At 45.6% G+C, this 27,863-nt stretch overlaps 1 protein-coding gene across 1 annotated transcript in view; it reads right to left on the bottom strand.

Moving 5' to 3' along the window:
* The window catches only part of LOC135208451 (FAS-associated factor 2-like), a 116,640-nt gene extending 90,399 nt beyond the window's left edge, over positions 1-26,241 (bottom strand). Inside the window, 1 exon segment of the mRNA XM_064240642.1 lies at positions 26,085-26,241. Within this exon segment, the coding sequence (XP_064096712.1) occupies positions 26,085-26,144 (60 nt within the window). The 5' untranslated portion in view covers positions 26,145-26,241.
* Between the last annotated feature and the right edge of the window lie 1,622 nt (positions 26,242-27,863).

Genomic DNA, 27,863 nt, shown 5'->3' with positions numbered 1-27,863 from the left:
GCCGACCAGGTGCCTGACACTTCTTTGGATCCCAATGTTGCACCCCAGCCCGACTCCGAGCGTCTGAGAAACAATGTCAGGCTTGGGTTCCGTACTTCCAGGGATACTCCTTTGTTTTCTTTTAAGGGAATCAACCACCACCTTAAATGATTTTTTATTTCCTCCGAGATTGGAAACGTGTCCGAGAGCTGTCCTGTCTTCCAACTCCAACTCCAACTCCTTCTCAGGAAGAACTGAAGTGGACGAAGATGTAGTCTTCCTAGGGGAAAGAACTGCTTCGAGCGGAGGAAAGGGTCCCCAGAAGGCTCAAACCATTCCCTCGCTGAAGTGCGCTCTTTCCCTAAGAAGTTCAATACTGTGGCACAGCCTTTCCTTATTTCTTCTCTTGAGAGGGAAAAACTCTGAAAACCCCGGGAATCCATCTTGAATCCCCAGATAAAACCACGTTCTGGCTGGGGACCATCTGAGACTTCTCGAGGTTCACGATCAATTCCCAATGATTTTGTCAATTCCAGTGTTGTTGACAGATCCTCCAAACACTGCTTTTGAGACCTGGCCTCTGATGAAGCCAGTCGTCCAGGTACAGGGAGACGTTTATCCCTTTCAAATGTAAGTGTCTTGGTACATTTTTCATCACGTCCGTAAAGACTTGGGGAGCCGTGGAAAGGCCGAAACACAGGGCCCTGAACTGATAGATCCTTCCCTTGAACATAAATCGAAGGTACTTCCTCAACGAATGGTGAATCGGGATGTGGAAAATATGCGTCCTGAAGGTCTAGGGACGCCATCAATCTCCTTGACGCAGTGCTGCAAGGACTGAAGCAGATGTTTCCATGCTGAACTTCTGTTGTTCTACAAATTTGTTCAGCGCACTACATCCAGTACTGGTCTCCATCCCCCGAGGCTTTTGCTACAAGAAACAAGCGATTGTAAAACCCCGGGAGCTGCGATCCAGCACCAGCTCTATTGCTCTTTTGTCCCACATCTGTTCCACAATCTGACGAAGAGTATCCATCAGAAACAGGGGTCCTTATATCTGGCGGACAGTTCCCTCGGTGATTTGTCAAGGAGGACTGTCCTTTAATGGGATGCAATAACCCTTCTTGATGATTGACATCGTCCAAGGATCTGATCCTATGTCTTCCAGGCTTTCGCAAAGAAATGTAACCTGGCTCCTACAGGTGTTTGAGGATAGATTCTCACTTTCCCTTCTTAAGGGACGGAAGGAAGACCTCCCCCTTTTCTCAGTTGACTTCCTTCTGGAGATAGATCTAGCTGGAAGGCCTCCTCGAAAGGGCTGCTGCTGAGCTGGAACGAGCCCCTTTCTTTTCCTTCACTGGCCACAGGTCTATTTTTCCTTGAGGATTGTCTAAGGAGATCCTGAGTGGCCTTTTCAGTCAGTGAATGGGCAATGTCCCTCACCAACTGCGAGGGGAAAAAGATGTTCTGAGAGAGGCGCAAACAATAAGGCGGACCTCTGCGAAGGAGAGACGGCCTTCGTGAGGAAAGCACTGTGAACCGCCCTCTTCTTTAAAATTCCCGCACCAAAGGGGAGGGGAGCATACTTCCACCAATCCATCCTGAACAGCCTTATCAATGCATGTGAGGATGCTATTTAAGGTTTTCTGGGTTCAGTTGTTCCTTTTCATGAGGACTTCCATGGCAAGAACACCAAGGGGACCAATCCAGGAAGTTAAAAACTTCTAGTGTGAAAAAGTCCCTTGAGAGGTGGTCCGTTTCCGAAACCGACCCCATGTTACTTTTGCTGAATTTAACCCCGGCCGTGTCTTCTCGATGAGTCTACTAAAACTCGAGAAGTCTGACTCAGCCAAAACGGACAGAGACAATCCCATATCTCTCCCGTTTCGTACCATATGCCTCTTCTCCCCGTAAGTTTAGCAGGAGGCATACAAAAGGACTGTCCTTCCTAACTCATTTTTAACTTGAACCAGGAGTCAAGAGATTGTAGTGCCCTCCTCATAGATATAGCAGGCTTCATTTTCAGGAAAGAGGAAGACTTGTGCGTTTTCGTTGCTCGCAACGAAAACAGAGAGCGTGGAGAAGGAGGAGCGGCTGGCATTAAAGAATCTCCATATTCTTCCAAAAGAAGGGACGAAAGAACTTTGTAATTAGAAAATCCTTCCTTACTAATAATTTCATCCTCCGAGGCATCTTCTGGGTTCATAGGCTCGGAAGGAGAAGGCTCCCTTCGTCCTCGTCTCTTCCCTTGATCTCTTCCTTTCCGAAGAAGCACTTCTACTTGGAGAGGGACTAAGAGTTACTCTCTCTTTGCTAAAAGATTGACGCTTGGATGACTCCTGTCGGATGTCAGGCTCTTCATGCAGGGAATGTGCCTGGCGCACGGCAGGAGTATCTCGCTCAGAATACTCCTGGCGCCTGGAAGGAGATAACGTGTTTGGAATACTCCTGGTGCTTGGCAGGCGCAACACGCTTCGAATAATCCTGGCGTACCGGTCAGGCGGCATCTTGTTCCAAATACTCCCTGGCGCCTGGGAGGAGTATTAAGTTCAGAATACTCCTGGCGCCTGGGAGGAGTATTAAGTTCAGAATACTCCTGGCGCCTGGGAGGAGTATTTAAGTTCAGAATACTCCTGGCGCCTGGGAGGAGTATCAAGGTCAGAAGACTCCTGGCGCCTGGCAGGAGTCTGTCGCTCCAAATACTCCTGATCTTTGGAAGGCGTAACTAGCTCTGAATACTCCTGGTGTTTAGTATGGAGTATTGATCATGGTAGGCGCCTTTCGCTTAAACAAGTACATTGGCGCTTAGCAGGCGCTCTACTCCTAACAGGAGCTTCTTCTTCTCAGTTAAATCTTGGAGCTTGGTTGAAGGTCTTGAACGTTGTACCGAATACTCTGGCTCTTTGCGCCTACTTGGCGCCTGGCTCCTGGCTGGCGCCAAACGCTCCGTTCCCGCCAGAGATGGTCGCCTGTGCGACACCTCCTCCGGAAGGCTCATTGCGCATGACAGGAGATCGGTATTTTAGATCTTTTAATAGGAAGCCTATCATCCTCTTACGAGTAGGCTCCTTTAGAAAGAACTCCTAACAAAGAGGCTAATTGCTCCTGCATATTCATTAAAATTTTCCTGGTTGTAGGAATCTTTTTCAAATCAGGAGAGGGAGATCTGGAAGGCGCTCTAGGATCTCATCCAGACCCAGAGTCTGAACTGTTTTCTAGCCTTCTTTATTACCGAAGGCGCATCTTATTCAGAGAAGCGCTCGGGGCTAGAATTGAGCTCATGTTCTTTCATACTCCTCTTCAGCGGACGGAATAAAAGTTTCGAACTCTTTCCATCCTCTTCTCGGAATCGAGGGGCGAACTAGATGACGAAAAGCACTCTCGAAGGACGCTTTTCCTATAGCGGTCCCTGGCAGTTTGTGATGTAATAGATTCTGCCGAAGGGACGCCCGATCGTTGGGGATTCTCCACAACCCCCGTAAGGCTTTCGACCTTTCTCCTCCGGGCCAGGGAGCTTGGAAGAGGTCTAGGCCTGGGAGCGTCGCAGAGACGACCAGACGCCCCCTCCACTACACTGGGGACACTAAAATCACTAGCGAAACCACATTCACTTTCCTTACCTTCCAATGCTGCCATTATTTCCTGCATTTTCTGAAGGGAAACTCTGAGTTCCGCTATTTCCGAAGCAGAACCAGAGGGATTAGCAATTTGTGAACGGGCTGAAACTGAAACAGAATGGGCATAATTATCAGAGGAAGAAGTACAGAACTAGACAGTAATTCACGAGATCTAGACATTCTGCGGGTTTTGTAAGCCGCTTTCCTCTCTCTATCTTTCTCTAATTTCTTCAAGAAGTTAGATTCTTCCATTCTTGCGCACTCAGTTTCTCACACTCGTTACACGTATTCTCAATCGAGCATTCAACCATTCTACAACCACTGCATGTAGTGTGAGGATCTACCGAAGATTTCGGAATCCTCACCTTACAGCCCTCATTACACACACTCTGAAAACTAACACTAGAGTCAGGACATATCCACGAAAATTCCAAAACCAAGTCCAAAAAACAGTCCACGATAGCGAATGCCAAACAACGGATCCAAGTACGTCACCAAATATCAGTCGAAAGATGATCAAAAGCGTTGTGAAAAAAGAATTCCAGTCAGGAGGTTGATACCACCGGCGACAGAGAGAATCTGATTAGAAAACGGGAATGGTTCCTAGTCCTGCCACCCAGAGCAGGGCGGTAGATCACCTGACCTACCTGTAGCGAGTGCCGCGAAATTTGAATTTCTGTCGGGGACGACGGAGTCGATAGCTATGTATATATCTGACAGGTAAGTTGAATGTATGAAAATCTAATTTTATTATAAAAATGTCATTTTTACACATGAAACTTACCAAGTAATTACCTATAGCCGATTCCACTCTTATGGAGGTGGGAATCATGGACATGACCTACATCGAAGACATTATATGTATGGTAATGACTCAATATAGGAATACTGCAAATATTTATCAAGTACTTGTTGTACCTCACCTGGCAAGAGAGCATTGCAGATGAATACTGCCTCTGGTCGTCGTTCTCTTAACCTGTAGAAGGCATGGCAGTTTTGGCCAATGATCGCCCCTACTTTAGAGGGAAATAACTCCTCAGTCATGGAGGTTCACAGGTGACTGATAAAAGTTATTTATTGATGCCCTTGCCCTTGGCTTAGACCAGATAAAACTCAACAAACACACCAACATAAAAAACAACGAGTGATACCCTACCTTAAGACTGGTGAGTACTTAAGGTAACAAGTACTCCCCAAGCTTCCCAAAACTCAACCCCAACAACCTAGACAACAGAGGACAGTAAAGGGACAGTTAGCCCCCTATGTTTCTCCCCCAGCCACCAACAACGGACCCAACGTAGAGCAATTTTCATAAACAGTTTCTATATCTTTTAAGATAATGACCTGAAAAAATTGATCTACATTTCCCGAATATAGAGCTCATAATAGCTTTTAAGGACATATTATGCCTAAAAGCTAGAGACGTCGCTATGGCTCTCACTTCATGCGCCATAGCATTGATGGACAGTAATACTTCTTCCTGGCGTTGGGAGTGTGCATCCACTGTCAAGCTCCTTAGGAAAAAGGAAATGGCGTTCATAGACATAGGACGAGACAGACACTTCACCAAACACCACAGATTACTTGCAGGTCCTCTAATCTTTTCTGTTCTCCTTAAATAGTAACATAATGCTCTCACTGGGAAAAGAAGACGCTCTTTCCCCTCTGGTCATAAGATATCCATAAGATTATTAATGGTAAACAAGCTAAAACGCTCGAGAGCTCCTCCATGCTGACGAATTCCGGATCTTGGGCTCTTTTCGCAAGGGCTCCCAGAGACCAGTCCATAAAATTGAACACCTCCAGTGTCCTGAAGAGGCCCTTTAGGAGATGATCTAGCTCGCACATCCCCCAAGTAGCCTTAGCTGAGAGGAGAGCACGCCTCCTTGACGAATCAACCAATGAAGCGTAGTCTGCATCTGCGGACGAAGGAAGCCCTAAGCCCATAGGCTCCTTGGTATTATACCATCTTCCAGGTTTTCCCGTCAGCCTGGAAGGAGGGCATGAAAACAGTCTTGCCCGCTTCTCTTTTAGTGTGAAGCCACTCTCCAAATCCTTTGAATGCCTTCTTCATGCTTAGGGTAGGACGCATTTTCACGAATGAGGAGGCTTTCGGAGACTTCGTACTTGACAGCAAAGATCCTGGAGAGGGCGGATCAGCTGGCTGAAGCGTATCACCAAACTCCTTCAGTAAAAGCAAAGACAGCCTTTTATAGTCCGAGACTACTACGTTGACTGGAAATTCTTCATCCGAGACTTCCTCTAACCCTCCGGCTGCAGGAGAGCCCTTCGAAGGGGAGCGGCTTTTAGAAGGAGCGGGACTTCTGTCATAAGAAGGAGATCGCCTTCCATGCAACCTATGCTTGCTACTGCAAGGTGCGAGGGAGCTCTTAAAGGTAGAAGATCTCTTCTCAGTATCCTGTTTCTTGCAAGGCGAAGGGCTCCTACTCTCTGAAGAGCTCATAAAGTGTGAAGGGGTCCTATTCAAACCTAAGCGCCTGCTAGGTTCGTGGTGCCTGCTGGGCTCCTGGCGCCTGCTCAGCTCCTGGCTCCTGATATGCTCTTGACGCCTGGCAGGTTCCTGACGCCTACTAGGTTCCTGACGCCCTACTAGGTTCCTGACGCCTACTAGGTTCTTGGCGCCTACTAGTCTCCTGGCGCCTGAGGTGCTCTTGACGCCTGAAAGGTCATCAGTAGAGGAGTCAGACTCCTGACCTCTCCGCGAAAATGTAGCTGAGCGTCTCCTCTGAGAGCGGCTACTGCTGGGAACTTCACTGCGAAGAGAAGAGCTCCTAAGGGGTTCGAGCTGTCTGCGCGGAGCATTCTTGTAGGGAGGTGATTTTTTCGTATCTTGAACCACATTTTACATGTAAATTGCCTAATTCGTTCCAAGCCCTACAAATACACCACAGTAAATTTTATAATAAAGCTAAATTGACCAATAAACAATAAAATACAACAGTTTGGACCATTCAATACCTAACAAACTACATATACTATATGTACCTGTAAATAAAGTGTATTAGTGTACATGGTACAAGAAATACTATACGTACATATGTAGTAAAATGTGGAACCTTACCTTTCAAGTGAGGCGATCTCCGAAAGTGGCGAGAGAGGAAGACGATAAATGGCAGAAAACATGAACACTTAACTTTACGAAACACATTAAAAAATGGCAGAAAACATTAAAACTAAACTTTACGAAACACATTAACAAATGGCAGAAAACATTAACACTTAACTTTACAAAAAATTAAAATTAGTAATTTGTTTTTTTTTACATTTTTTTTTACTTTTTTATACCAAGTTTTTTTACAAAATTTCAATTTCTTCACCACTTTCAACTTTGTTTTTTAGTATCACTTGGATCTTCCTGTTTGCTTACTACTACTAAAGGCCTCTTTAAAAAATAACTATCCAAGGAAGATTGCTTCTGCCTGCTTTTCACAATGTTCCTGAAATGACTTAGGCAAACATCATCGAACTGCGCAAGCATACGACCTGTGTAAGCCTTTTCGGGGTGTCTCTTTTCTACAAATGATTGCACTTTATGGAAAGCAGCTAGAGCATCCTTAATTTCTGCCGTTGTCATAGGGTCCTCCTCCTCCTCCTCCTCGCCACTGCTAGAGAACTCTTCTTGAACGACGTTATGTTGCATGGCCTCCAACTCCTTCAGGTCATCCATCGTAAGCTCCTCTTTGTGCTCCTTGAGAAGGTCATTGATGTCGTCCTCGTCGACGACCAGCCCCATGGACTTGCCGAGAGCAAAGATCTCATCAAGATCTGGTTGCGAAACAGTTTCAGGATTGTCAACTGTTTCTGAATCTGCATCAGCTTCGCCCACGTCGAATCCCTCGAAGTCTCGGGCGGATACGGCATCAGGCCAGAGTTTCCTCCACAAAGAATTCAAGGTTCGCCTCGAAACCTCCTGCCAAGCTTGATTAATGAGTCGGATGCACATGACGATATCGAAATGCTCCTTCCAAAATTCACGGAAGGTGAGGTTTGTGGTATCAGCGATGTCGAAACATCTCTTGAAAAGATGTTTCGTATACAGCTTCTTGTAGTTCGATATCACTTGCTGGTCCATGGGCTGGAGGAGAGGGGTGGTGTTAGGCGGAAGATAGAGAAACTTGATGAAAGAATACTCTACTTGGATATCTTCCTCGAGACCCGGAGGGTGAGCAGGGGCATTGTCCAACAACAGCAGACATTTCAGAGGGAGGCGCTTCTCTTCCAAGAATTTCTTCACTGTCGGGCTGAAACACAGATTTACCCCCTCGGTGAGCAAAAGTCTCGTTACCCAGGCTTTCACATTAGCCCTCCACATCACTGGAAGCTTCTCCTTTAGCACTTTGTGGACCTTGAAGGCTCGAGGAGTCTCCGAATGATACACAAGTAGGGGCTTGACTTTACAATCCCCACTGGCGTTGGAACATAGTGCAAGCATAAGCCTGACTTTCATAGGCTTATGCCCAGGTAGCTTCTTCTCTTCCTCCGTGATGTACATCCGACGAGGCATTTTTCCAAAAAAGGCCAGTCTCGTCACAGTTGAAGACTTGCTGAGAACTGTAGCCTTCCTTGATCATCATCTCGTCGAACGTCTTAATAAAGGCTTCGGCCACTTTCGTGTCCGAGCTGGCAGCCTACCCATGCCGCACCACCGAATGGATGCCAGTCCGTTTACGAAATTTATCAAACCACCCACGAGAAGCCTTGAAGTCTGGGGTTGGCGTCAATGTCCCTTCTCCTCCGTCTCCTTTGGCCTGGGCAATCAGGATCACCAAAAATAGTGCTGGCCTTGTGGCAGATTGCCGTCTCGGTTATCGTATCGCCAGCAATTTCTTTGTCTTTTATCCATACAAGAAGCAGCCCCTCCATCTCTTGTTGGACAAAATAGTCACACCCTTGGAAGGTGTAGCTGCTTTGATGGCTTCCTTCTGCTTAAGGATGGTGCCTATCGTCGACGGATTTCGGCCGTATTCCTTAGCAATCACACTCAACCGCATGCCAGCTTCATACTTTTTAATGATCTCCATCTTTGTCTCCATAGAAAGATTCCTCTTCTTTCCGTGAACTTCAGCAACTTTCTTGGGACCCATGAATATAATTAAGTTAGTTAAGTTCACACACAACACAATAAAGTAGAAAGCGAAATCACTAACATGAATTTACATTAACAAACAAAATACGTATATGTGAACGAACGAATTCCGCGTGCGTACGATAACGCTGGTGCGACGAAGTGGCCGAAGGACGCCTTTACGTAGAGGCATGATGGGATACATGCTGACCAATAGAAGAGCAGGATCTTATGGCGGTGACTAGCATCAGGAACCAATGGGACAGTGGGAGGATGGTGGCGAGTCTACAAGGTTAGAGGCACGCGAGTTTTAAAATTGTTCTTGGTGGTCTGGGCGAATCTCGGGACTTTACAGTAACACCCTTTCATAACCTGAATTATTTTTGTATGCAGAAGCAAAAAAATCTTCGTCTTTGCTTTCGTAACTTGGATTTTTCGTAAGTTGAGACTTTCGTATGTCGAGGTTCCACTATATGCTTCTATACCCTAATGAAAGGGAATGAATGGAGCACAGTTATATAGCTTACCTGCATCGACCGCCCTTTCCAGCAGGTGACAACCGCAGCTCTCTGCCCGTAGGAAGAAAGTAGAATGAAGGAGGAAGAGAAGCCAGTCACACACTCATTCACACCCATTCATACAGTTACACAAAGGCGAGATGCAACCCTGTCCAGTTAGAGGAGCTGGGTAAGCTACACAACTTGTTGAGCAGCCACCATGGGTCCCAAGGAAAAGGTATCCAAGGACCTATGGGCAATATCCCGAAGGTAAAAGGAGGTGAAGGTGGTCTGGTTGGACCACACCCCTGCCTTCAATAACTGCGAAACCGACAGTTCTTGCAGAATGCAAGGGTAGGACCAATACCATGGACTTCATTGGTTCTCGGACAAAAAGTACCAGTGTCGAACCTCCATTCAGAGGAGTACGCTTTCCTGATCACCTCACGAAGCCCCTGTGCCAACGAAGAAGCATCGACACTCAGGCCACAGATGATGAGTTCTCTTCAGATAGCGCTGTAGCACTCTAATGGGACAAAGTAGCATCTCGTCTGCATCATTACCACTGAAGTCCTCTAGGGAAGGGATCTTAAAGGACTCAAATCTATCATCATCCGGGACGAAATCAACCATAATAAATCCCCTTCCCCTCGAGTGTTTCACATAATCAGAGAGGCCGCGAAGTTCATCTACTCTCTTCACCGATGCCAGGGCCAGCAGAAAGATGGTCTTGAAGGTCAGATCCCTGTCTGATGACTCTCGGAGAGACTCGTAGGGTTCATGAGTCAAACTCTTAAAGACGAGTCACATCCCACTCAGGAGGCCTGAGTTCCCTGGGTGGGCAAGACCTCTCGAAGCTTCTCATAAAGACGTATATCCCCATAGAAGAGGAGATATCCACTCATCACAGTTTCAAGACCAAGGTCAAGGCAGACCTGCAGCCCTTAACTGCAGAGACAGAGAGGAGCTTCTCTCGGCAAAGAAAGACTAGGAAATCCGCGATCTGTTGAAGATGGACCACTTTCCCTGGTACACTGCTGCAGAGGACTGTATGAGGTATCCTTCCGTCTCTGTTGCTGCTCGACGAGAAAACCCTCTCGTTCACAAGAGATGGTGGATAACCGTCAGCTGTGAAAAGACAGGGACTGTACTGCCGAGTGGTACTGTTCTACATGCGGTTGTCAAAAAAGGTTGTGCCATGGGGGAATCTCTCATAGTGCCTCTGAGAGAAGAGCCAACAGATCGGGATGCCGGGAGCCACCAGGATCATCTGAAGATTGCTGGTGGCCAGTACTCAGCTGATCACCTTGTGAATCAGACAGAAAGGGGGAAAGGTGTAGACTTCGAGGTTTGTCCCAGGATGTTGGAACACGTCCTCTGCAGCTGTCCATGGGTCTGGCACAACAGAGAAGAAAAATGATATTGTTAAGATACAATAAAGTTTGTTCATACTTACCTGGCAGATATATATATAGCTGTATTCTCTGAAGTCCGACAGAATTTCTAAAAACTTACGACACACGTAGTGGGAGTAGGGTGGTTAGTACCCATTCCCGCCGCTGGGAGGCGGGTATCAGGAACCATTCCCATTTTCTATCAGATTTCTATCTCCACTGTCTCCTGAGGGGAGGTGGGTGGGTACTTAAAATATATATATCTGCCAGGTAAGTATGAACAAAACTTTATGTACTTAACAATATCATTTGTTCATGAAACTTACCTGTCAGATATATATATAGCTGAATCCCACCTTTGGCGGCTGGGAGAGACAGAAAAGGATTTAGGAAAACATATATGTAGATGATTGACATCTTGGTTCCTTACCTGTTAGCATAGCTGACTTCGTGATTACTGTCACCCAAGCCTGCATCTGCTTCACTAGAGTTACAACAAGGTAGGGATCGTGGTTTAGTTGGTCGCGCTCTAGATGATCTGCCAACGGGGACGAGACCACAATGTGACTAGACCATGACCATACTCAAGAGGACAACGAGGCAAAAACCACCACCTAAGTTAGCCTAATCAAATACTCCCATATACCAAAGGCTAAAAGAAGGGAAGACCGCATCGGCGGCCGACCCTACAACCATAAACATTACGAACATTAAAAAACTCACTACCCTTTTCTATGGGAAAGGATGAGTGCTACCTCTGCCCCCCAAGATGTGTCTGCGGCGACGTATGGTCCAAGAGAGTAACAGTTCTCATATGTCGTTCTGACCTCCCGTAAATAGTGCGAGGCGAACACCGAGTTACTTCTCCAAAAAGGGCACTAAAAATATCTTTGAGAGCCATATTTTTCTGAAAGGCTATAGAAGTCGAAATAGCCCTTATTCATGAGCGTTAACTTTTAAAAGCTTAAAGTCACTATCTTGACAATAAGCGTGCGACCCCTTAATGGTGTTCCTCAAAAAGAATGCCATTGCATTCTTAGACATAGGCATATTAGGCCTCTTAACCGAACACCATAAGTTCTCCGCAGAACTCTACACTCCTTTGTCCTACGAAGGTATTCTTTAAGAGCCTAACAGGACACAGGACTCTTTTGGCTCTTGACCAATGATTTCTGCCATACCTTTTATTTCGAACGTCTTAGGCCAAGGGTTGGAAGGGGGGTTCTCATTCTTAGCCAGGAATGACATACTCAAAGAGCAGATTGCATTATGCCCTTTGAAGCCGACGTGTTTACTAATCGCCTGTATCTCGCTAACCCTCTTCGCCGTCGCCAGAGCAGTTAGGAATATACAGTCTTCTTCGTCAAATCTCGCAAAGAGGCAGAGTAAATAGGTTCGAAGCGGCTTGACGTTAAAAACTTGAGAACCACGTCCAGATTCCACGAAGGCAACTTAGCCATCGGTACCTTGGTGGTCTCAAACGATTTCAGTAGATCATGAAGGTCTTATTATTAGCAAGGTCAAGACCTCTATGTCGAAAAACTACAGACAAGATACTTCTGTAGCCTTTAATGGTTGACACTGCGAGCTTTAAATCTGTCTGAGATAAAGGAGGAAGTCGGCTCACAGAGGTCGTGGTAGAGGAAACTCCTTTCTTCCTACACCAGCTCCTAAAAGCTGCCCACTTCGACTGGTAAACCGCGATTGACGAAGGTCTTCTCGCGGTGGCGATAGCTTTAGCCACAGGTTTCGAAAAACCTCTCGCTATGGCCAACTTCTGGATAGTCTGAACGCAGTCAGACTCAGAGCGGAGAGGTTTTTGTGGTACCTCTCGAAGTGGGGCTGTTTGAGTAGATCTCTCCTTAACGGAGAAGAAGATCTGCGGAAAATCCACCAGTAAGGGGACATCAACCTCTGTGAACCAGATCGCTGCCAGGCCCAATAAAAGGGGCGGGGGATTTAACGTCAACCTATCGTCCCCTCCCGAAAGCTGTGGAACTTTTTCTCATCAACTTTCCCCCAGAATCTTGAAGGGGGGAAATGCGTAGAGGTCTAGGGCCCGTCCAATCCCATAAACAGGGCGTTCTACTGCTTACTGCCCCCGGCAATCGAGAAACGGGAGGGAGCAGTAAAGAGGAAGTCTCGTCGTCCTTGGCGGTTGCAAAAAACGTTCCAACCAAAGGGGCGTCCCCAAAAGACTCCACAAAGCGTCCCTGGCATACGTCCTGATTGAGGGTCCACTCTGTTTGTTCGGCAGCAACTGACCCTTGTCGACTGAGGAGATACCGCCCGGACGTCTTCTCGACTCCGGCAATGAAACCTTGTCAAGATCGTGATTCTCTCTTGACCTTTCGCCAAATCAGAATTTCCTTCGCTTAGACGCGAAGCAGAGGGGAGCGAGAGTGAGTTCCTCCCTTGTTTCTTGCAATGTAAGCCAGGGGCGGGCTGTTTGGTAATTGTCCGAGGTTGACTTGAACGCCACTCGACGGGAGACTTTGTCCTGAAAGAAACTGGAGCGGGCTAATTTGAACCGCTGACCAAGCTCCTTGAAGTTTGATGTGGCCAGGCTACCTGTTCCTTCCCCATTCCAGGGTGCCTGACACTTTCCTCCCACCCACCCCTAGTGGTTTGCTCCCCACCCCGATGGGATGACGCGTCGGAGAACAACAAAACTGAGGTCGGGGTTCCGACACAAGCTTGAGGGATATGCACCCTCTGAGAGCTTTAACGGAATCGAGCACCACCATCTTTAGATGGCTCTTCAACCTTCTTCTGAGATGAGGTTAAAGGGATCAATAATCGAGTTTTGTCCTTCTCTGTCCAATTGTCGACGACAAGGAAGAAACTGAAGAAGAGGTCGGAGATGTAGCCTCCCCAGGGAAACAAAACTTCTCCACGAGGAAAGGAAATGGTTCCCGCCCAGCAGAACTCATCCATTCCCTCACCGGAGCATGAATCTTTCCCTAGAAAGGCTGACCACTTTCTCTATGGCCCTTGTTGCTTGACGTTGACTGGGACGGAAAAGGCAAAACGCCCCCGAAAATGCCAACTGAATCCCATCTGAATCACCCAGATACACGATGGACCTGGTGTTGGGGGTCAGATGTTGACCTTTTCCGAAGTTCACACCAGAAGTCCCAGGGACGCAGCTAAAGACAGAGTCGTTTTCAGGTCCTTCAGGCAACCGGGTCTGCGAAGAAAGCTCATATGAGCCAGTCCGTCCAGGTAGAGAGAGATCCTGATGTTGAGGAAAGATGGAGCCAACCTCTGCCACATTCTTCATTAAGGATGGTGAAAACACGAAAATGGGGCCGTACTCAGACGCGAAACAAAGTAGCCCTAGAACTGAAACAACCTTTCCTTTCAGGGACGAACCGAAGGTACTTCAATAGAACTGGGGGTGTATTCGGGGACGTGAAAGTTTTTTGAAAGGTATGCGTCCTGAAGAATCGAGTGGATTACCATCCAATTCCCCCGGTCTTAAAGGCCCCCAGAAACTGACTGAGGGTGTACTCCAATCTTGAAACTTTTGCTTTTTCTTTTTATATAGAGGTTCAAAGACGACTTACGATCCCAAGACTGGCCGGACCACCCTCCTGAAGTGTTTCGGAACAAGAAACAATCTGTTTGTAAAAAATCACCTGGCGTAATGACCAGGTCTAAGACCGCTTTCCACTGCTCGTTTCTCGAAAGCATCTGCTCGAGCAGAAATCGAAAAGAATCCTTTGCTTTTCTTTGAGGATACGACGGGGACAAGTCAACCTGGGAGTGGAAGTCAGAGGGGGAAGGCTCTTTTACCGGAAACGGAATCTTGTACCCCTTCTCTATGATGTTGAGAGACCAGGTGTCTGCCTCTCTTTTCTCTACAGGCCTCCTCCAAAACAAACTGAAAGCCTGGCTCCCCTACCGGTGACTGTAAAAGGCCACGCATTCTCACATTTCTTGGCCCCATGGACTTAAGCCCGGGGCTCTACCATATAGGAAGACCTCTTTCCTCGGGATACAGATCTAGCTGAAGATCCTCCACGAAAGGGCTTCATGGCCTTCTTATTAAAAGACTGAACTCCTGAAGGACGTGGAAGGGAAACAGCAGGACGTCTCGAACGAACTGCGTCAAAAAGGTCTTGAGTAGCTTTTCCTCCTGCAAGACTTATATTGCCAGAAATCCTTCACCAAAGCCTGGGGGAAAGAGATGAACTCGAGAACGGCGCATACAAAAGTTTTCTGTCTTCTGTGCGGGAGAGAACCAGATTACGAGCCGCAAAAATTACAATACAAGCGATCTCTTACTTCAACACGCCTGCTGAAAATTGAGATGCTAATTCCTCTGTAGCCATCCCTGACGGCCTTGTCCATGCAAAATGACAAAAAACACAGGAACAGCTTCCCCCCAAGCTGATCGAATCTGGCTTAACAGCGACTGGTTTGGTCTAGTACTTTACCGGAGACCACCAAAGTCTAAGAAGTTAAATACTGTTCTAAGGATCTAAACAAAAAGAACCCTTCAACAGATGATCCAATCTCTGACGTTTAGTCCACGGACACTTTCGCTGAGGCTAACAAAGATCTTCTTGAAGCATCTACAAACGCTGGCGAAAGTATCCCTGAGCTGACGTCGAACCTTCCAAAACCTAACTCCTCACCGGTTTTCAATACCACATCCCTGCCTTAACGCTAAGCCTAGACGGACGGGCAGGGCGAAAAAGTGGTGCTTCCTTTAAAGCTTTTCCTAGTCTCGCCATCCAAGTGTTAACTGTTTCCGGAAAGCGCCCTCATTGTAGACCAAAGACGTTTTTCATCTTAACAAACCCTGGTGTCTTCTTAGCTTTCGACGAACTGAAAAACTGCGGATGGAGGAGAAGGAGGAGCAGCAAGGGAAGGAAAGTATCTCCAAAAGAATTCACGGAGCCAGTCCGAGGCCCAAAAACTTGATAAGTCTGAAGAAGGACGACGTCGAGGGTTGTTTCTTCATCAAACCTCCTCCGAACGAACAGCTCAATTCCCCTTCTTCCCTTACCCTGAGTTAAACTCCGAAGAAAAGAGGTAGAAGACCTTTCACTCCAAGTCCTCCTCATTCAGACCGATGACGAGAAAGAAGAGGGTAACGTATGCCATTAACAGAAATCGTTAGCCGATACAGGAACAGCAAATCACAAACTTGAAGTAGAACGCGAAGTAAGAAGGAAGACGTTTTGTAGCGTCATCTAAAGACTCGGGAATTAAACGTACCGAAGTCGAGAATGGCGAACTTCCGTTAAACTCCGCGGGTCCAAGACGCTCTTAACGACGATGTCTTATTAGCCGTCCATGCGGGAGCCGTCAAACCTAAGCCGTCCCCATCCGAGCGTTCCCAACGAAGCCGTCCGAACCAAATCAGAGGTCCAAGTGGGAGAGTCCAAACGAAGCGTCCAGAAAGAAGCGATGAAAGTCGGAGCGTCCCTCCTAGCGTTCCCCTCGAAGCGGGTCTCTACGATCGTCCCGGAAGAAGACAGGAATTGACACTTGAAACGAGCGTCCCTTGATGAACGTCAACCAACAACATGACGAAGAGGAGCGGTGGCGTTCCAAAATTTCCGTCCCGTCAGAAACTAAAGCAATCTTCATCAGAAACGTCGATGTCGGAACGAACCGAGCCGTCCTCACGTCGAGAGAAGAGGGGCAGAATGAAGGAAAACCTCTCCTCTCTCCGTGACGTGTTTACTTTCCACCTTCTAGACAAAACGCTGGGGAGAAAACCGAAGTCTAAGACGACGAAATACCGATGGGAAAACAGGGACGAAAGACGAGCAGGCGGAGAACACTGTCTTGATCTTCTTGATCGGAAACGGTCTATCGTCCTTCTTACGGCCAGAAGAAACCGGTTTTCCTTCTGCTTAAGCTAAAGCATCCAGTTTGTTCGGCTGCATAGCAAGGATTACCATCCGTCTGCGAAGGATCTATACACTGAAAGGAGAAGAAGCCATGCCTGCGAGAAGGTTGAGAGGCGAGGGGGACGCCATTTCCTTTTCCTTCTCCCAAGAGGAACATCGCCTTAGCTCTAGAGCGACTGGGGCGCTCAAAGACGTCATCATCGGAAGACGACCTAGCCTTCTTTTCTGGGGGCGGAAAGGACACGCTTTCCGGAGAAGAAATGCCAATAAGCCCGACAAAAAGCATGACGTGAAGAGTCCTGATCTTGAAACTGCGTCCTCTTCAACGGTCCGCGGGAAAAATTTCCGCCGAACGGAGATTCCCACCCCTTGGGCGCGGAGGGAGGACGCGTCGGAAAAGACCGAGAAAACAATTCCTGTTTAGGACACGTGCTCGAGCACGCTCCTTTAGCAGCCTGGGAAAGCGTCAACAAAAGGTTACGGCTTGAAGGGAGTCAGGATCGGTGGGGGATCCCCGGTAACCCTCCTTCGGCCTTCGACAATGCCCTCATCGCCTGAGTCCTGGGAGTCCGGCAGAGGTCCCAGCCTAGAAGGCGCTATAGGGAGATCTGACGCCCCCTCCACTTCACTGGGGGCACTATCACTACACTTAGCACTTTCCCTGTTTTCAAGGGCTAGAACCTTAGATTCCAGAGTTTTCAAAGAATCTAACAAAATAACCGAAAGGGCATTACCCTCCGCAGACACCACTTGAGGCCCGAATGGCAACACTACGGGGTTAGGAGTCACAAAATCTAAAGAAGGGTTAGAAGGGGTTACATTATTTACCCGGTCTACTACCCGATTTTACTCCTGGAGGAAGACCTCCTGATCCTATCACGCTCTAATTTATTTACATAGGATTCATAAGTCTTCCATTGAGCATCATTCAACTTCACACTCCGTGCAGCGAAAATCATACCTACACACTTCCCCCTAACCTTTACACACTGTGTGAGGATCACCAAAGCTTTTTGGTAACCTCACCTTGGCATTCGTCTTTCATACACACTCTGGCACTAGCCGAACTAGAACCTGACATATTTAAGGAAAAAACCAAGCCAAAATCAAAAACAATCCAAAGTCACGTATGCCAAGCTATCGATCCAATAACAAATAACCAAAAAGTCAAGAGGATACTCAAGCAAAGAAAGTTTTCCAAAATCCTGAGGCGGAGGTGCTGTAAACAGATGTTTACAACACCGGCGACAGAAGAATCTGATAGAAAATGGGAATGGTTCCTGATACCCGCCTCCCAGCGGCGGGGAAAATGGTACTAACGCAACCCTACTCCCACTACTTGTGTCGTAAGTTTTTAGAAATTCTGTCAGACTTCAGAGAATACAGCTATATATATATCTGACAGGTAAGTTTCATGAACAAACCAGAAGTTTTCTGTTGTGCCGGGTGGCGAACAGGTCCACCACAAGTCAAACAGCCTTTCTGCCACGTCTGGGTGAAGAGACCATGTTGCCTAGTGGCTCGCCAGTCACCCCCCACCCATGGCAGCAGCTGAGGGGGAATGCCATCCCCAGCGTTTCCCCTTCTTCCTCTTTCGCTTACCTCCCTTCCCGCGAGAGAAGGGAGGCTGTTGTTCCCCTCTCAAAGCGGGGGAGGAAGGCTAGGTCTTTCATTGTGCCCCTTTCGACAAAGAAGCAGTCTTGGAGGCGGAGAAAGAACTAACTTGGCTATGAGGCCTAGCTGCAGTTGCACGAGAAGGCCCAGATGTCTTGGCAACTGTCTGGTGGACAAGACAGTCACTGTCTTCAGCTCTCCGCTTGTCTACCGCAGCATCCACCATATCTCTAGGAAAGAGAGAGGAGGAACCCAGCAATGGTCCATTCCTAAGACCCAATGCTGACTCTACACCAGCCACCCTGGCTATGTGAGTTACGACAGCATCCCTCCTCCTAAGAAACAGGTTGGTCCACAGGTTGGCAGTTTGGTGGGCCAGGTAGGAAATAGCCCTACCGCCAGACTGACAGAGTATCCCGAAGGCCAAGTCTTCTCCAGGAATGATAGAAGCCGTGACCTTGGATACTGAGGGACCACAGATCCAGCCAGGAGACGACCTGGATGGCTGCCATAGCAGTAGCCTCCAATGCTGTTGCATCTTGCAGCGTAAACCAGAGGTTCTACGACAGGAGATGCTGCTGAGGCAAGCCAAGAGTTAGGCGTACTAACTCCGGATCAACCTGTTTAGTCGGCAGAGGGTTCTCCGAGGGCAAGAAGCACCACTGACGAGGTAGAGGAGGGGGTAGCAGCTTGTCCGATCTGTTGGCCCTGAGTGAACTCTGTCCTGAGACAAGATTGTTTACTTAGTCCAACACACCCTCGGACAAGGAAGACCAAGGTAACGCCACAGAAGCTCTGGGTTCCTTTTTAGGACCCTAGAACAACTCTAACTGCGAAGGGCAGTCAGAGGGAGCAACCATTGATCCTTCTCTGAGGTCATTGTGCTGACGAATCAGCACAATGACCTCTGCAAAAGGCCTCTGGATCTCGGGAGTGACTGAGTCCTGAGGAGAAGGACCGATAAGTCCTTCCAGGCTGAGTCCCTCCCTTGACCCTCTTCCTTCAGAAGGAAGAGCCTCGACAGACCCCATAGGATCTCCTCGAACCACTTGAGTATATGACCTCTCAAGTCCTAGGACCGTGCCGGGCACAAATGCTCTCGTGGCTGAACCATGAGGAATGCACTCTCCAAGGTTCCCCCTGGTTGCCTCGTTCCTCCCGGTGTATCCCAAGGAGATTGAAGGGACAGGTGAGGAAGCTCTGACACTCCCACTTGGTCGCTAGCAGAACTAACGGACGGAGCAGGTTGCGAGCGATCACCAACCCGTGGTGATGATCGGTTCGTAGGTCTAGAAAGTGTTCTCCTTGTGGAGAAGCACTCCTCCGAGGACGGTAGCGACGCTCTCTCACACTAGAGGAAACGCTACTTGAGGCCTGGACCATCCGGTCACGCTCGTGTGACCAACGACCGGGTGAAGAATAGCGTCCACCAGCGTGACAAGAGTGGGCACCATCCCCACAAAATGTCACAGTCTCAGAAGAAGCCAAAGCTCCTCCAAAGACTGAACGTGGGACCTCCTATCGGCCTCCTCGCATGTACGGTCGTGCGGGACCGTCACGTCACCACAGGAGCCGGATGATCGCTACGCAAGCAATCATCAGCAAGACGTAAGTCACCTGAGCGACTCTCACCTTCCATCCGCACCGTGCCGCCCGAGTCATGACAGTGAGCGGACTCAGTGTCACCGACTCTAGCTGTACGCTCACCGGTGGGTGAGTGTACACTCGGAGAAACTCGCAAACGAGCACCCGAGACGGTCCCGGTCCTAGAGGCAGAAGCTCCAGAACTAGGAGCAGAAGTACCAGCGGTAGTGACTACATCTGCGGTCCCCGCCCTGCGCGCCCCTAGGGGTTGCAAGGCGGTTCCTGTTCCCAAAGTAATGGGAAGACCAGCAGAAGGCACACCTGTCTCATCAGAACTGAGACAGACCCTTAGAAGTCCCAGAGCGAGACAGTCTTCTATGGTGGGGGAGCCTCAGAAGAAATGGAGGAGGTAGCAGATGACGACGACGATGAAGAAGAAGACGAAGACACCTTTTGCTTCTTCTTTGACTTCATCATCAGCTTCCTCAGGATAGCAGTCAGAACCCCCACCCAGGGCGAATGCTGAAGCGGCTGCCAAAGCAGCAGGCTCCAGAGCAGCCTGGACCAGGGGCGCCGACGCCACAGCACCACTCGCACAGTCAAGAACAGGGGCAGCATGCATGGGGACAGAAGAGAGGCGGAAGATCGAGTGGGGATACGTATCTTCGAATGATCATACCCAGCTAGGGCAGAGAGGACTGCATAGCTTGGAGGAGGAGGAAAAGATTCCACCCTCAAAGTATGCAGCACCAATGATACGACCACAGCAGGTGTAACCGAAGTTAAGTACTGGGTGTACACCAAGTGGGGCAGTGTCACATACACAGGCATCGAAATAGTTGTAGTAGTCCTCAACTCTACCCCATGAGTCACAGGGGCTGACGAAAAATTATCCCTCAGCTCCTGGAGCAAGGGAGTGCCAGACAAGCCCAGCTTCACCCAAGCTTGCTGCAGATCCCAGACTGCAGAGTCAGACACACCTGAGGGAGCAAAAGTTGGGTTAGTAGGAAGAACTCCTGTTCACCCTGAAGGAGAAGGATCCCCTCCGGAGCAACCAGAAGTTCCCGAATACAGCTCCCGGTCGGCATGCCTCCCCCTTCTTTTACGCTTGACAAATCAAGTGAAGAAGCAGAAGGAGACTTCCCTTGAAGGGGAAAGAGCGAGATGGGAAGCTTACACGGAGGGAGAAAGGAAATCAACGGGTTAGCCACCAACGGAGTCAACGGGGGCGTGTAGCCCTCCGGCGAAGTCTTGAATGACTTCTCCCGTGATCGCTTCCTCCCCTCGTATCTCACCCAATGCTCTGCTGACCAAGAGATACAAGTATCACAAGGATTGTCTCTAGCACACTCACGCCCTCAGCACTTAGCGCACAGGACGAGAGGATCCACATCCATTTTTGAGCGGAAACCTCCGCACTTTCTGCCCCCCACTGCAGGGCAAACGTGTTGCGCAAATGGGGGTTGAAGAGGCTTATCCAAGTTTTGGGTTTGCATTTTAAAATTAAAGCAAGCAACAAAAAACAAACACTCATAAACCAAAAAAGGAACAACCTCACAATTCTCATGACAGGGGCAGGCAGAGAGAACGTCTGCACGATGGTGGCTGAAAGCAAAGTGGAATGTTTACGTCCATTTGGGCAGGACTACCAACTCGGACAAGCAGTTACTGCCTATCTACCTTGCTGTTATTCTCTTATGACCAAAATCCAGCCTACGCTGAAAGTAATTCCTTATGTAAAGGACCGAGGGTTTGTATTGTGTGTAGGCAAAAAAAAAAAAATAGTAATAGACTTGAATAAAATTTAAAGTGCTAGAAAAAAAACACAAATTTTTTGTCAAAAACAATTCACTAAACTGTCGTCGCTTGTGTATTCTGGCTGCCAGATGTACAACAAGGCTGAAAAATTATTCCTGCCATGGCTTTGCTCTAAACAAACTCTCACATATTTAAAGTGGAATCTGGAGAGAATCAAGAACAAAATGTGTATAATTATAACCAAATAATCACTGTGGAGTTTCAGTTGTGATGCCAGTAAGGATAAAACCACTGATTACAAGGTAAAAATGCAATTCAGTTGAAAACATGACCAAGGGAATAAGACGCCTCATACTGATATAGGCAACAAAATATTGTTTTATTGTGCTGATTACAACTACAATCTTGAGTCATATCAATAAACATTACACACACACACACACACACACACACACACACACACACACACATACATATACATATACATATACATGTAGGTATATTGAATTGTAATGTAGTTTCACCAATTAAATATAGTGAAAAAATGGTCTTTTTTTTCAAATAAATGGTCGTACAGCGGTGTTTTACTCTATGATTTAGGGGGAAACATCAGTACAGGCCAACCCTCATCACGGTAGACGGGTCTTATTCACTCGATATTTAATTGGTGAAACATGAATACAATTGCAACTCTAAGCATACCATTTAAAAGACTGAAGTTTTCGTCAACATATTGTGATATATGAAAGCCCCATACGAACTCAAATAAGCATGTGAGCTCTTCGTAAAATATGTTTTCAAGGCAGTTTTGAAATCCAATATGGCGGCTACGTTTTTCATGGACGGTTCTCATCAGTGACGGACACCATCTTTCCCCAGCCTTCCCAGCACTCAATTGAACAATGTTAGCGTATATATGTAACGTTTATTGATCTTACTCAAGATTGCAGTTGTAATCAGCACAATAAAACAACATTTTGTTGCCTATATTAGTGAAAAGTATGAAACTTGTTATTCCCGGGGTTTATGGTTGGAAACTGAATTCATTCTTACCTTGTAATCGGCTTTTGGGTTTTTATCCTTACTGCCATCACAACTGAAACTCCACAGTGCTTATTTGATTGTTATTATACACATTTTGGTCTCAGTTCACTCCACATTGCACTTTAAACCCGTTGCTGTTCCTGGTTTCTAAGCGCGCGCGCCATAAACACAATTACAAACAGCAGACGACGACAGACGACGAAACTGCAAAGTTTTATTCCCTAAACTGTTTACTTTACTCGTTATTTAGTTTAAATTTACATTGTTATTTAAAAATTTTGATTTAATTCATGTATATTACTCCCTTTTTTGCAACCAAATTACCCCGAAAAATTACAGATATTTCTAACGTAAGATAAATCAAATGTTTCTAACGTTTTCGTACATCTGGCTGCCGAAACCATAGAAGAACGAATACGGAAAAGTGCATAGAGGAAGGACTACGTTTTTTTTTTTTTTTGCTTTTTTGTTTTTGCTAGCACTTTTCATTGATTTCAGTCTTTATTAGTATTTTGAATTTCCTTAAATAATCGTATGCCAGAAATAAATGTAACCCTTTAATGTTTGCATGCTTTAATGTTTGCATGCTAAGAATGGCAAAATCATCGTTGCCACATTAGTGGAGGCTTCACACATACGCCGTTCCATTATCCTGTTAAGCGTCCGCCCCTGATGAGCTCGCTGCTAACGTACCGTCACGCTTTTTTTTTGTAATCAGGGATCATAGCACTGATGATAGTTTTTCAAAGTTAATATTGATTTTATGCTTGTTATTCATACTGTAATTAACTGTAGGAAATTCTCTCTCTCTCTCTCGTTCTCTCTCCTCTCTCTCTCTCTCTCTCTCTATCTCTCTCTTCTCTCTCTCTCTCGGAGTCCAGTCACTCTGGCAAAAGAAAACGTCATCTTCCACTTCCCGCAATTGGAAGAAAAGTTTGTATCATCACTGGAGGATTCAGAACTAGAGCTCTCATCATCAAATAGGTTATCAATATCACACTCCTCATCTAGTATTTGATTGATCTCACCTGAAGAAATATGCCTCCTCTTTGGGACATTCATTGTGAAAGACGCGAAATCCAATTTGTCTCGATAAACGCCCGAAGCGTATTGAAAGAAAACCAACAGGGACAGGCAGTTTTCTAGCATAAGCGACCACCAGGAAAGAGTTGCCAGCTGGAAATGGAAATAAGTTTCCATGTGCTGAGAGTGTTACCAAATGATGTTCCTACACTTTCTATGCGAGTAAACGTATTATTACGGGCTGACGACTTGACAGCCACAGTTAAAGTCTTGAACGTAATATCCCGTGAAGGCGCTACCGAGTAGATCGCGGTAAACGTATTATTACGTGGGTGACTGCTTAACAGGTTTATAAACTGTTTCCATGAATTCTAGTTGTCATAGTAATGCAATAATGATAAAATTGCTTTAATATTTATGTATATATAATTCCAATACATAGCCTAATTTCACCAATTTCAACGTGTGTGTACTCTTATACCCAGTTTTGGAGGGTCAACACATACCGAATGCAACAGAGAGAGAGAGAGAGAGATGAGAGAGAGAGAGAAAGGAAGCGGAGGAACCAACGAAGAAGAAAAGGGATGGGGTTGGGGGTTGGGGGGGTTGGGGAGAGGGTAAGGTGGAGCTTTATAACGCGTGTTCGTATCCATTTCTGCATAATGGAGTTTTTTGTCTCTTGGTACAAGGACAAGTGTCGTTATTCTTTACGATTAGTGATTCACGATACCCTTATAAATTACGGCACTGGGTGTAATGCACTATAGCAAAATCTCGTTCTGTTAAGAGTGTTCGTTACAGAAATAGGTATTGCCCAAAAACCTACTTGCACTGTCTCTGCAAACCATAGTAGACATGCTGCTTAGTTGTCAATCAAGTTTTTATAACCAAGTATTTTTTACAAGCTAGCTATTGAATAAATTTGTATTTTTCTCAGTCAAACATATGCCCCTCAATGCTAACTTTCCTCTTTTAACGACTTTCTGGTCATTGCAAATTCGGCCCCATAATTTCTTATGGTGCGAAAACAGACAAGAGGCCCATGGACCGAAAACGATTGCGTCGACACTACGGCGATAATCCAGGCAGTAAAACATCTTCATATATCCAAAAAGTAAATAATAAAGATATATATGCGCATTACGATTATAACAATTACATGTATAGCTGATAACAATCTGCATGAATAACTGGTAAACTGTTTCTGCAATGACAGTTGAGTATAGCAATTATTTACAATAGGTACGAAGTCAGATGTCGTGACGTCATAATACAGAACTTGAAAGAACGTTCTAATTCAGAAAAATAATTACTTAAATTTGAGTCAGAGTCGAGTTACTTTTTCAATAACGAATATTTTTAATTAATTCACTCATAAATATGTAAAATATTGATGTTTTACTACTTATTTAAAAATTAGCCAAGAGCACGCTTCTCGTCATCTTCTACCCAACAGCTGTTTACGCCTGGCTTGTTGTTGATGAGAAATCGTGTTTCGATTGTTGTGGATAAAAGTGCTCCAGCGTCTGTGGGTACAAGTGGTGTGCGGATTTATCACAGGAAATGGTTAGTTTATTGACACAAGCTACTCCGTAAACATCGAGATGGCGTCAATCTTCGAAACATTTTTAGTTGTAAGTAAAAATTTCTAAAGCGTTTTTGGTGAGATTTCCACTGGCCGTGGGCGCCATTTTCAGTACCTCTGTTTAAATCTGTTTAAATCTTAAAATTGGCCTTAATTTCTAACTTTGGGGAAAATACTTACTTCGAAAGGAGAGTAGAGGTCTTTAGCTCCGTTTCTCACCAACAACAAGTCGCGACTGATGCCCATCTCGGGTGTCAGACCGCGTTATAATGTACTTTTTCGGAGGGTGGCTTGCACTGATGGTAGCTGGCCTGCGTGGCCTGCTTTGATGTTTTACCCTAGTATGTAGGTTATTTGCCTAGGAATATAAGTATCATAGTCGTATTAACCCTACAATGCTTTCATTACTTTACAATATGTCAAGCAGTATTAACCCTACAATGCTTTCATTACTTTACAATAAGTTAAGCTATCATGAACTGCCTACCTACCTTAGTCTTTAGACTGCTGCCTAACTTACCTAAGTAGGCTAGGTAGCCTAACGGATACAGGCAGCCGCAGGTAGGCTGCATGCTATCAGGTACTAGGTAATTGAAGTCCGCCAAATTTACAGAAAATCATAGCCTAACATCTACAGAAACAATCTGATGCCTCTGATATTAAATTAACTGTATAGGCGACACATGCTGACCCATATCAAGACTGCCATCCAAGGTTGGGCTCCTACCGTAGCTTTTGCTATTCTGTATTTCTAATCAGAATTTTTCAAGTCTGTTAAAAATACAGCCTAAACCATAAAACCCATACAGTTTACGTGAAAAAGACACCGATATGATCGTTTCGGCCTGGTGCATTGCATCACATTGACATACCTTAAGCTCACCACACAGGCTACCGTACGGCATGCTACTAAAGCTTAGCTAGGTTATAGCCTAACAAGTCAGCCATTCGTCAAAATACAATTTTCATTTCAATCAAGCTTTTGGTCTATTTCACCTTATATAGCAAGTCAAAATAGCTATTAAAGTCTTACCTGGTATTGTACAATTTTCTCGGTAAGCTCTGGTGTCAATTCGCGATCATATTCAGCCATGATTGTAAACACTTCTGTCAGGTCGCTTACGAAGAAGAAACGAAAGCAACTGACAAAGAATTTTTTGTCTTCTTCTTCTGACTTTGGTCAGCAAATGAGGTTTCTCGTGTTCATTTATTGCGTAATATTTAGTATTACTGAATCAAAACAGGGAAATCAGACTATTAATTCCAAAGATAATAAAATGTTTGTGTGATTCCGTGAGTGGAAAAGGTAAAAGGGGAGGAGAAATTAAGACGATATGCAGAAAAACTGAAATTGTGTGCCATAATCGAGAACATAACACTGGCAGCAGGTATGTTATGTGCAAAATGTAAAGTCCATAAATACAGTTTTAAAATTGCTTTGGCGTACATTAACACAAAGAGCATAGAAAGAAAAAGGACACCTAAAAAAACTATAAGGCATCCTCTTGGAATACTAAAAGAAAGTTAATTTGACGCAGTTGAATTAGATCCATCTAATGTGAAGGATGAAAAACGTAGAACAGAGACACCAAAAACGAGTTTAACTCATTAACTAGGAAATTGTACGAGCAAAAAATAAAACTATTAACCACAAAAGAAAACAAATTTAGATTCAACCAGTCAGGCAACCTGTTAATAGATTTTTCTCATAAAATGTGCAGCAAAAGAGAGAGAGAGAGAGAGAGAGAGAGAGAGAGAGAGAGAGAGAGAGAGAGAGAGAGAGAGAGAAATTAAGATAACAAAATTCATTAATGATTCAGAGGAAGAATTCAACTATGAGTACAAAAGACTATTAGAAGCAATGACAAGAATATCTGGCCCCCACATGTGGCTCTCAGCAAATTTGTAAAGGAATAAGTAAAACAAGGGAATAGAACAAAAGTAAAAAGTGAAAGAAACCAGTGAAGCAGAGCTGAAACTAAATATGCTACATAAAAAAACAAATATAGAAGGCGAATTAATGGTACCAGACGCAAGAACAATGACTATATGGAAAATACCAACAAAAACAAATGCTAAAAAAAGTGCAAAAAAGGAAAAAAAAAAACAAGTAAATGCACGAGGGAAAATGAGAAAAAGACATAGTACGAAAGAAAAGTAAATGAATCAGAAACTAACCTGGTCTCATCCTGAATATGAAAGAGAAAATTATTTAATACCAGAGGGTCTTGAGGAAAACTTTCATGTTGCAGTAAGAGTGAATGAAACTATATTCTGGTGCAGAAATCTTCGTCTCTAAAGATATCAAGAAATTACTGGGGAAATTAAAGGAATTATGGGTAAAATAAAAATAAAAACCCTAAGGGTAGATGTAATAAGACCAGAGCTCTACAAAACAACGATATCTTGAAAATGCTGTGGAAAAACATTTTGGATATACAAAGAAATTGGACAACCTGGGACACCAGAAGTTCGAACACTACTTTTGGTACCAAATATATTCATACCAACAGTGAAGGTTTAAAGAGGTCTGTCTTAAAATACTTCACACAAATTCGTTACTAATTTTGTAAGAGATAGTATAGAACACATGATGAATAATGGCTTACGAGTGAACCAGACATAGGAATTACAGCAAAAAAAAAAAATAATAATAATAATAACAATTTGCTAACGCTCAAGAAGGGTATGTGATACGTAAGAGAGAATTAGACAAGGTAGTGATGAATCCAGTATTTTCCAATTAAAAACCTATTTGATTATAGGAAAATTACAAGAGAGCATAAAATACAAAAACGAATCTTTGAAACAC

Source organism: Macrobrachium nipponense, chromosome 35 (assembly GCF_015104395.2).
Source record: "Macrobrachium nipponense isolate FS-2020 chromosome 35, ASM1510439v2, whole genome shotgun sequence".
Taxonomy (NCBI): Eukaryota; Metazoa; Arthropoda; class Malacostraca; order Decapoda; family Palaemonidae; genus Macrobrachium; species Macrobrachium nipponense.
Note: the sequence above shows the minus strand (reverse complement) of the source record. Positions and strands in the feature narration are given on the sequence as shown.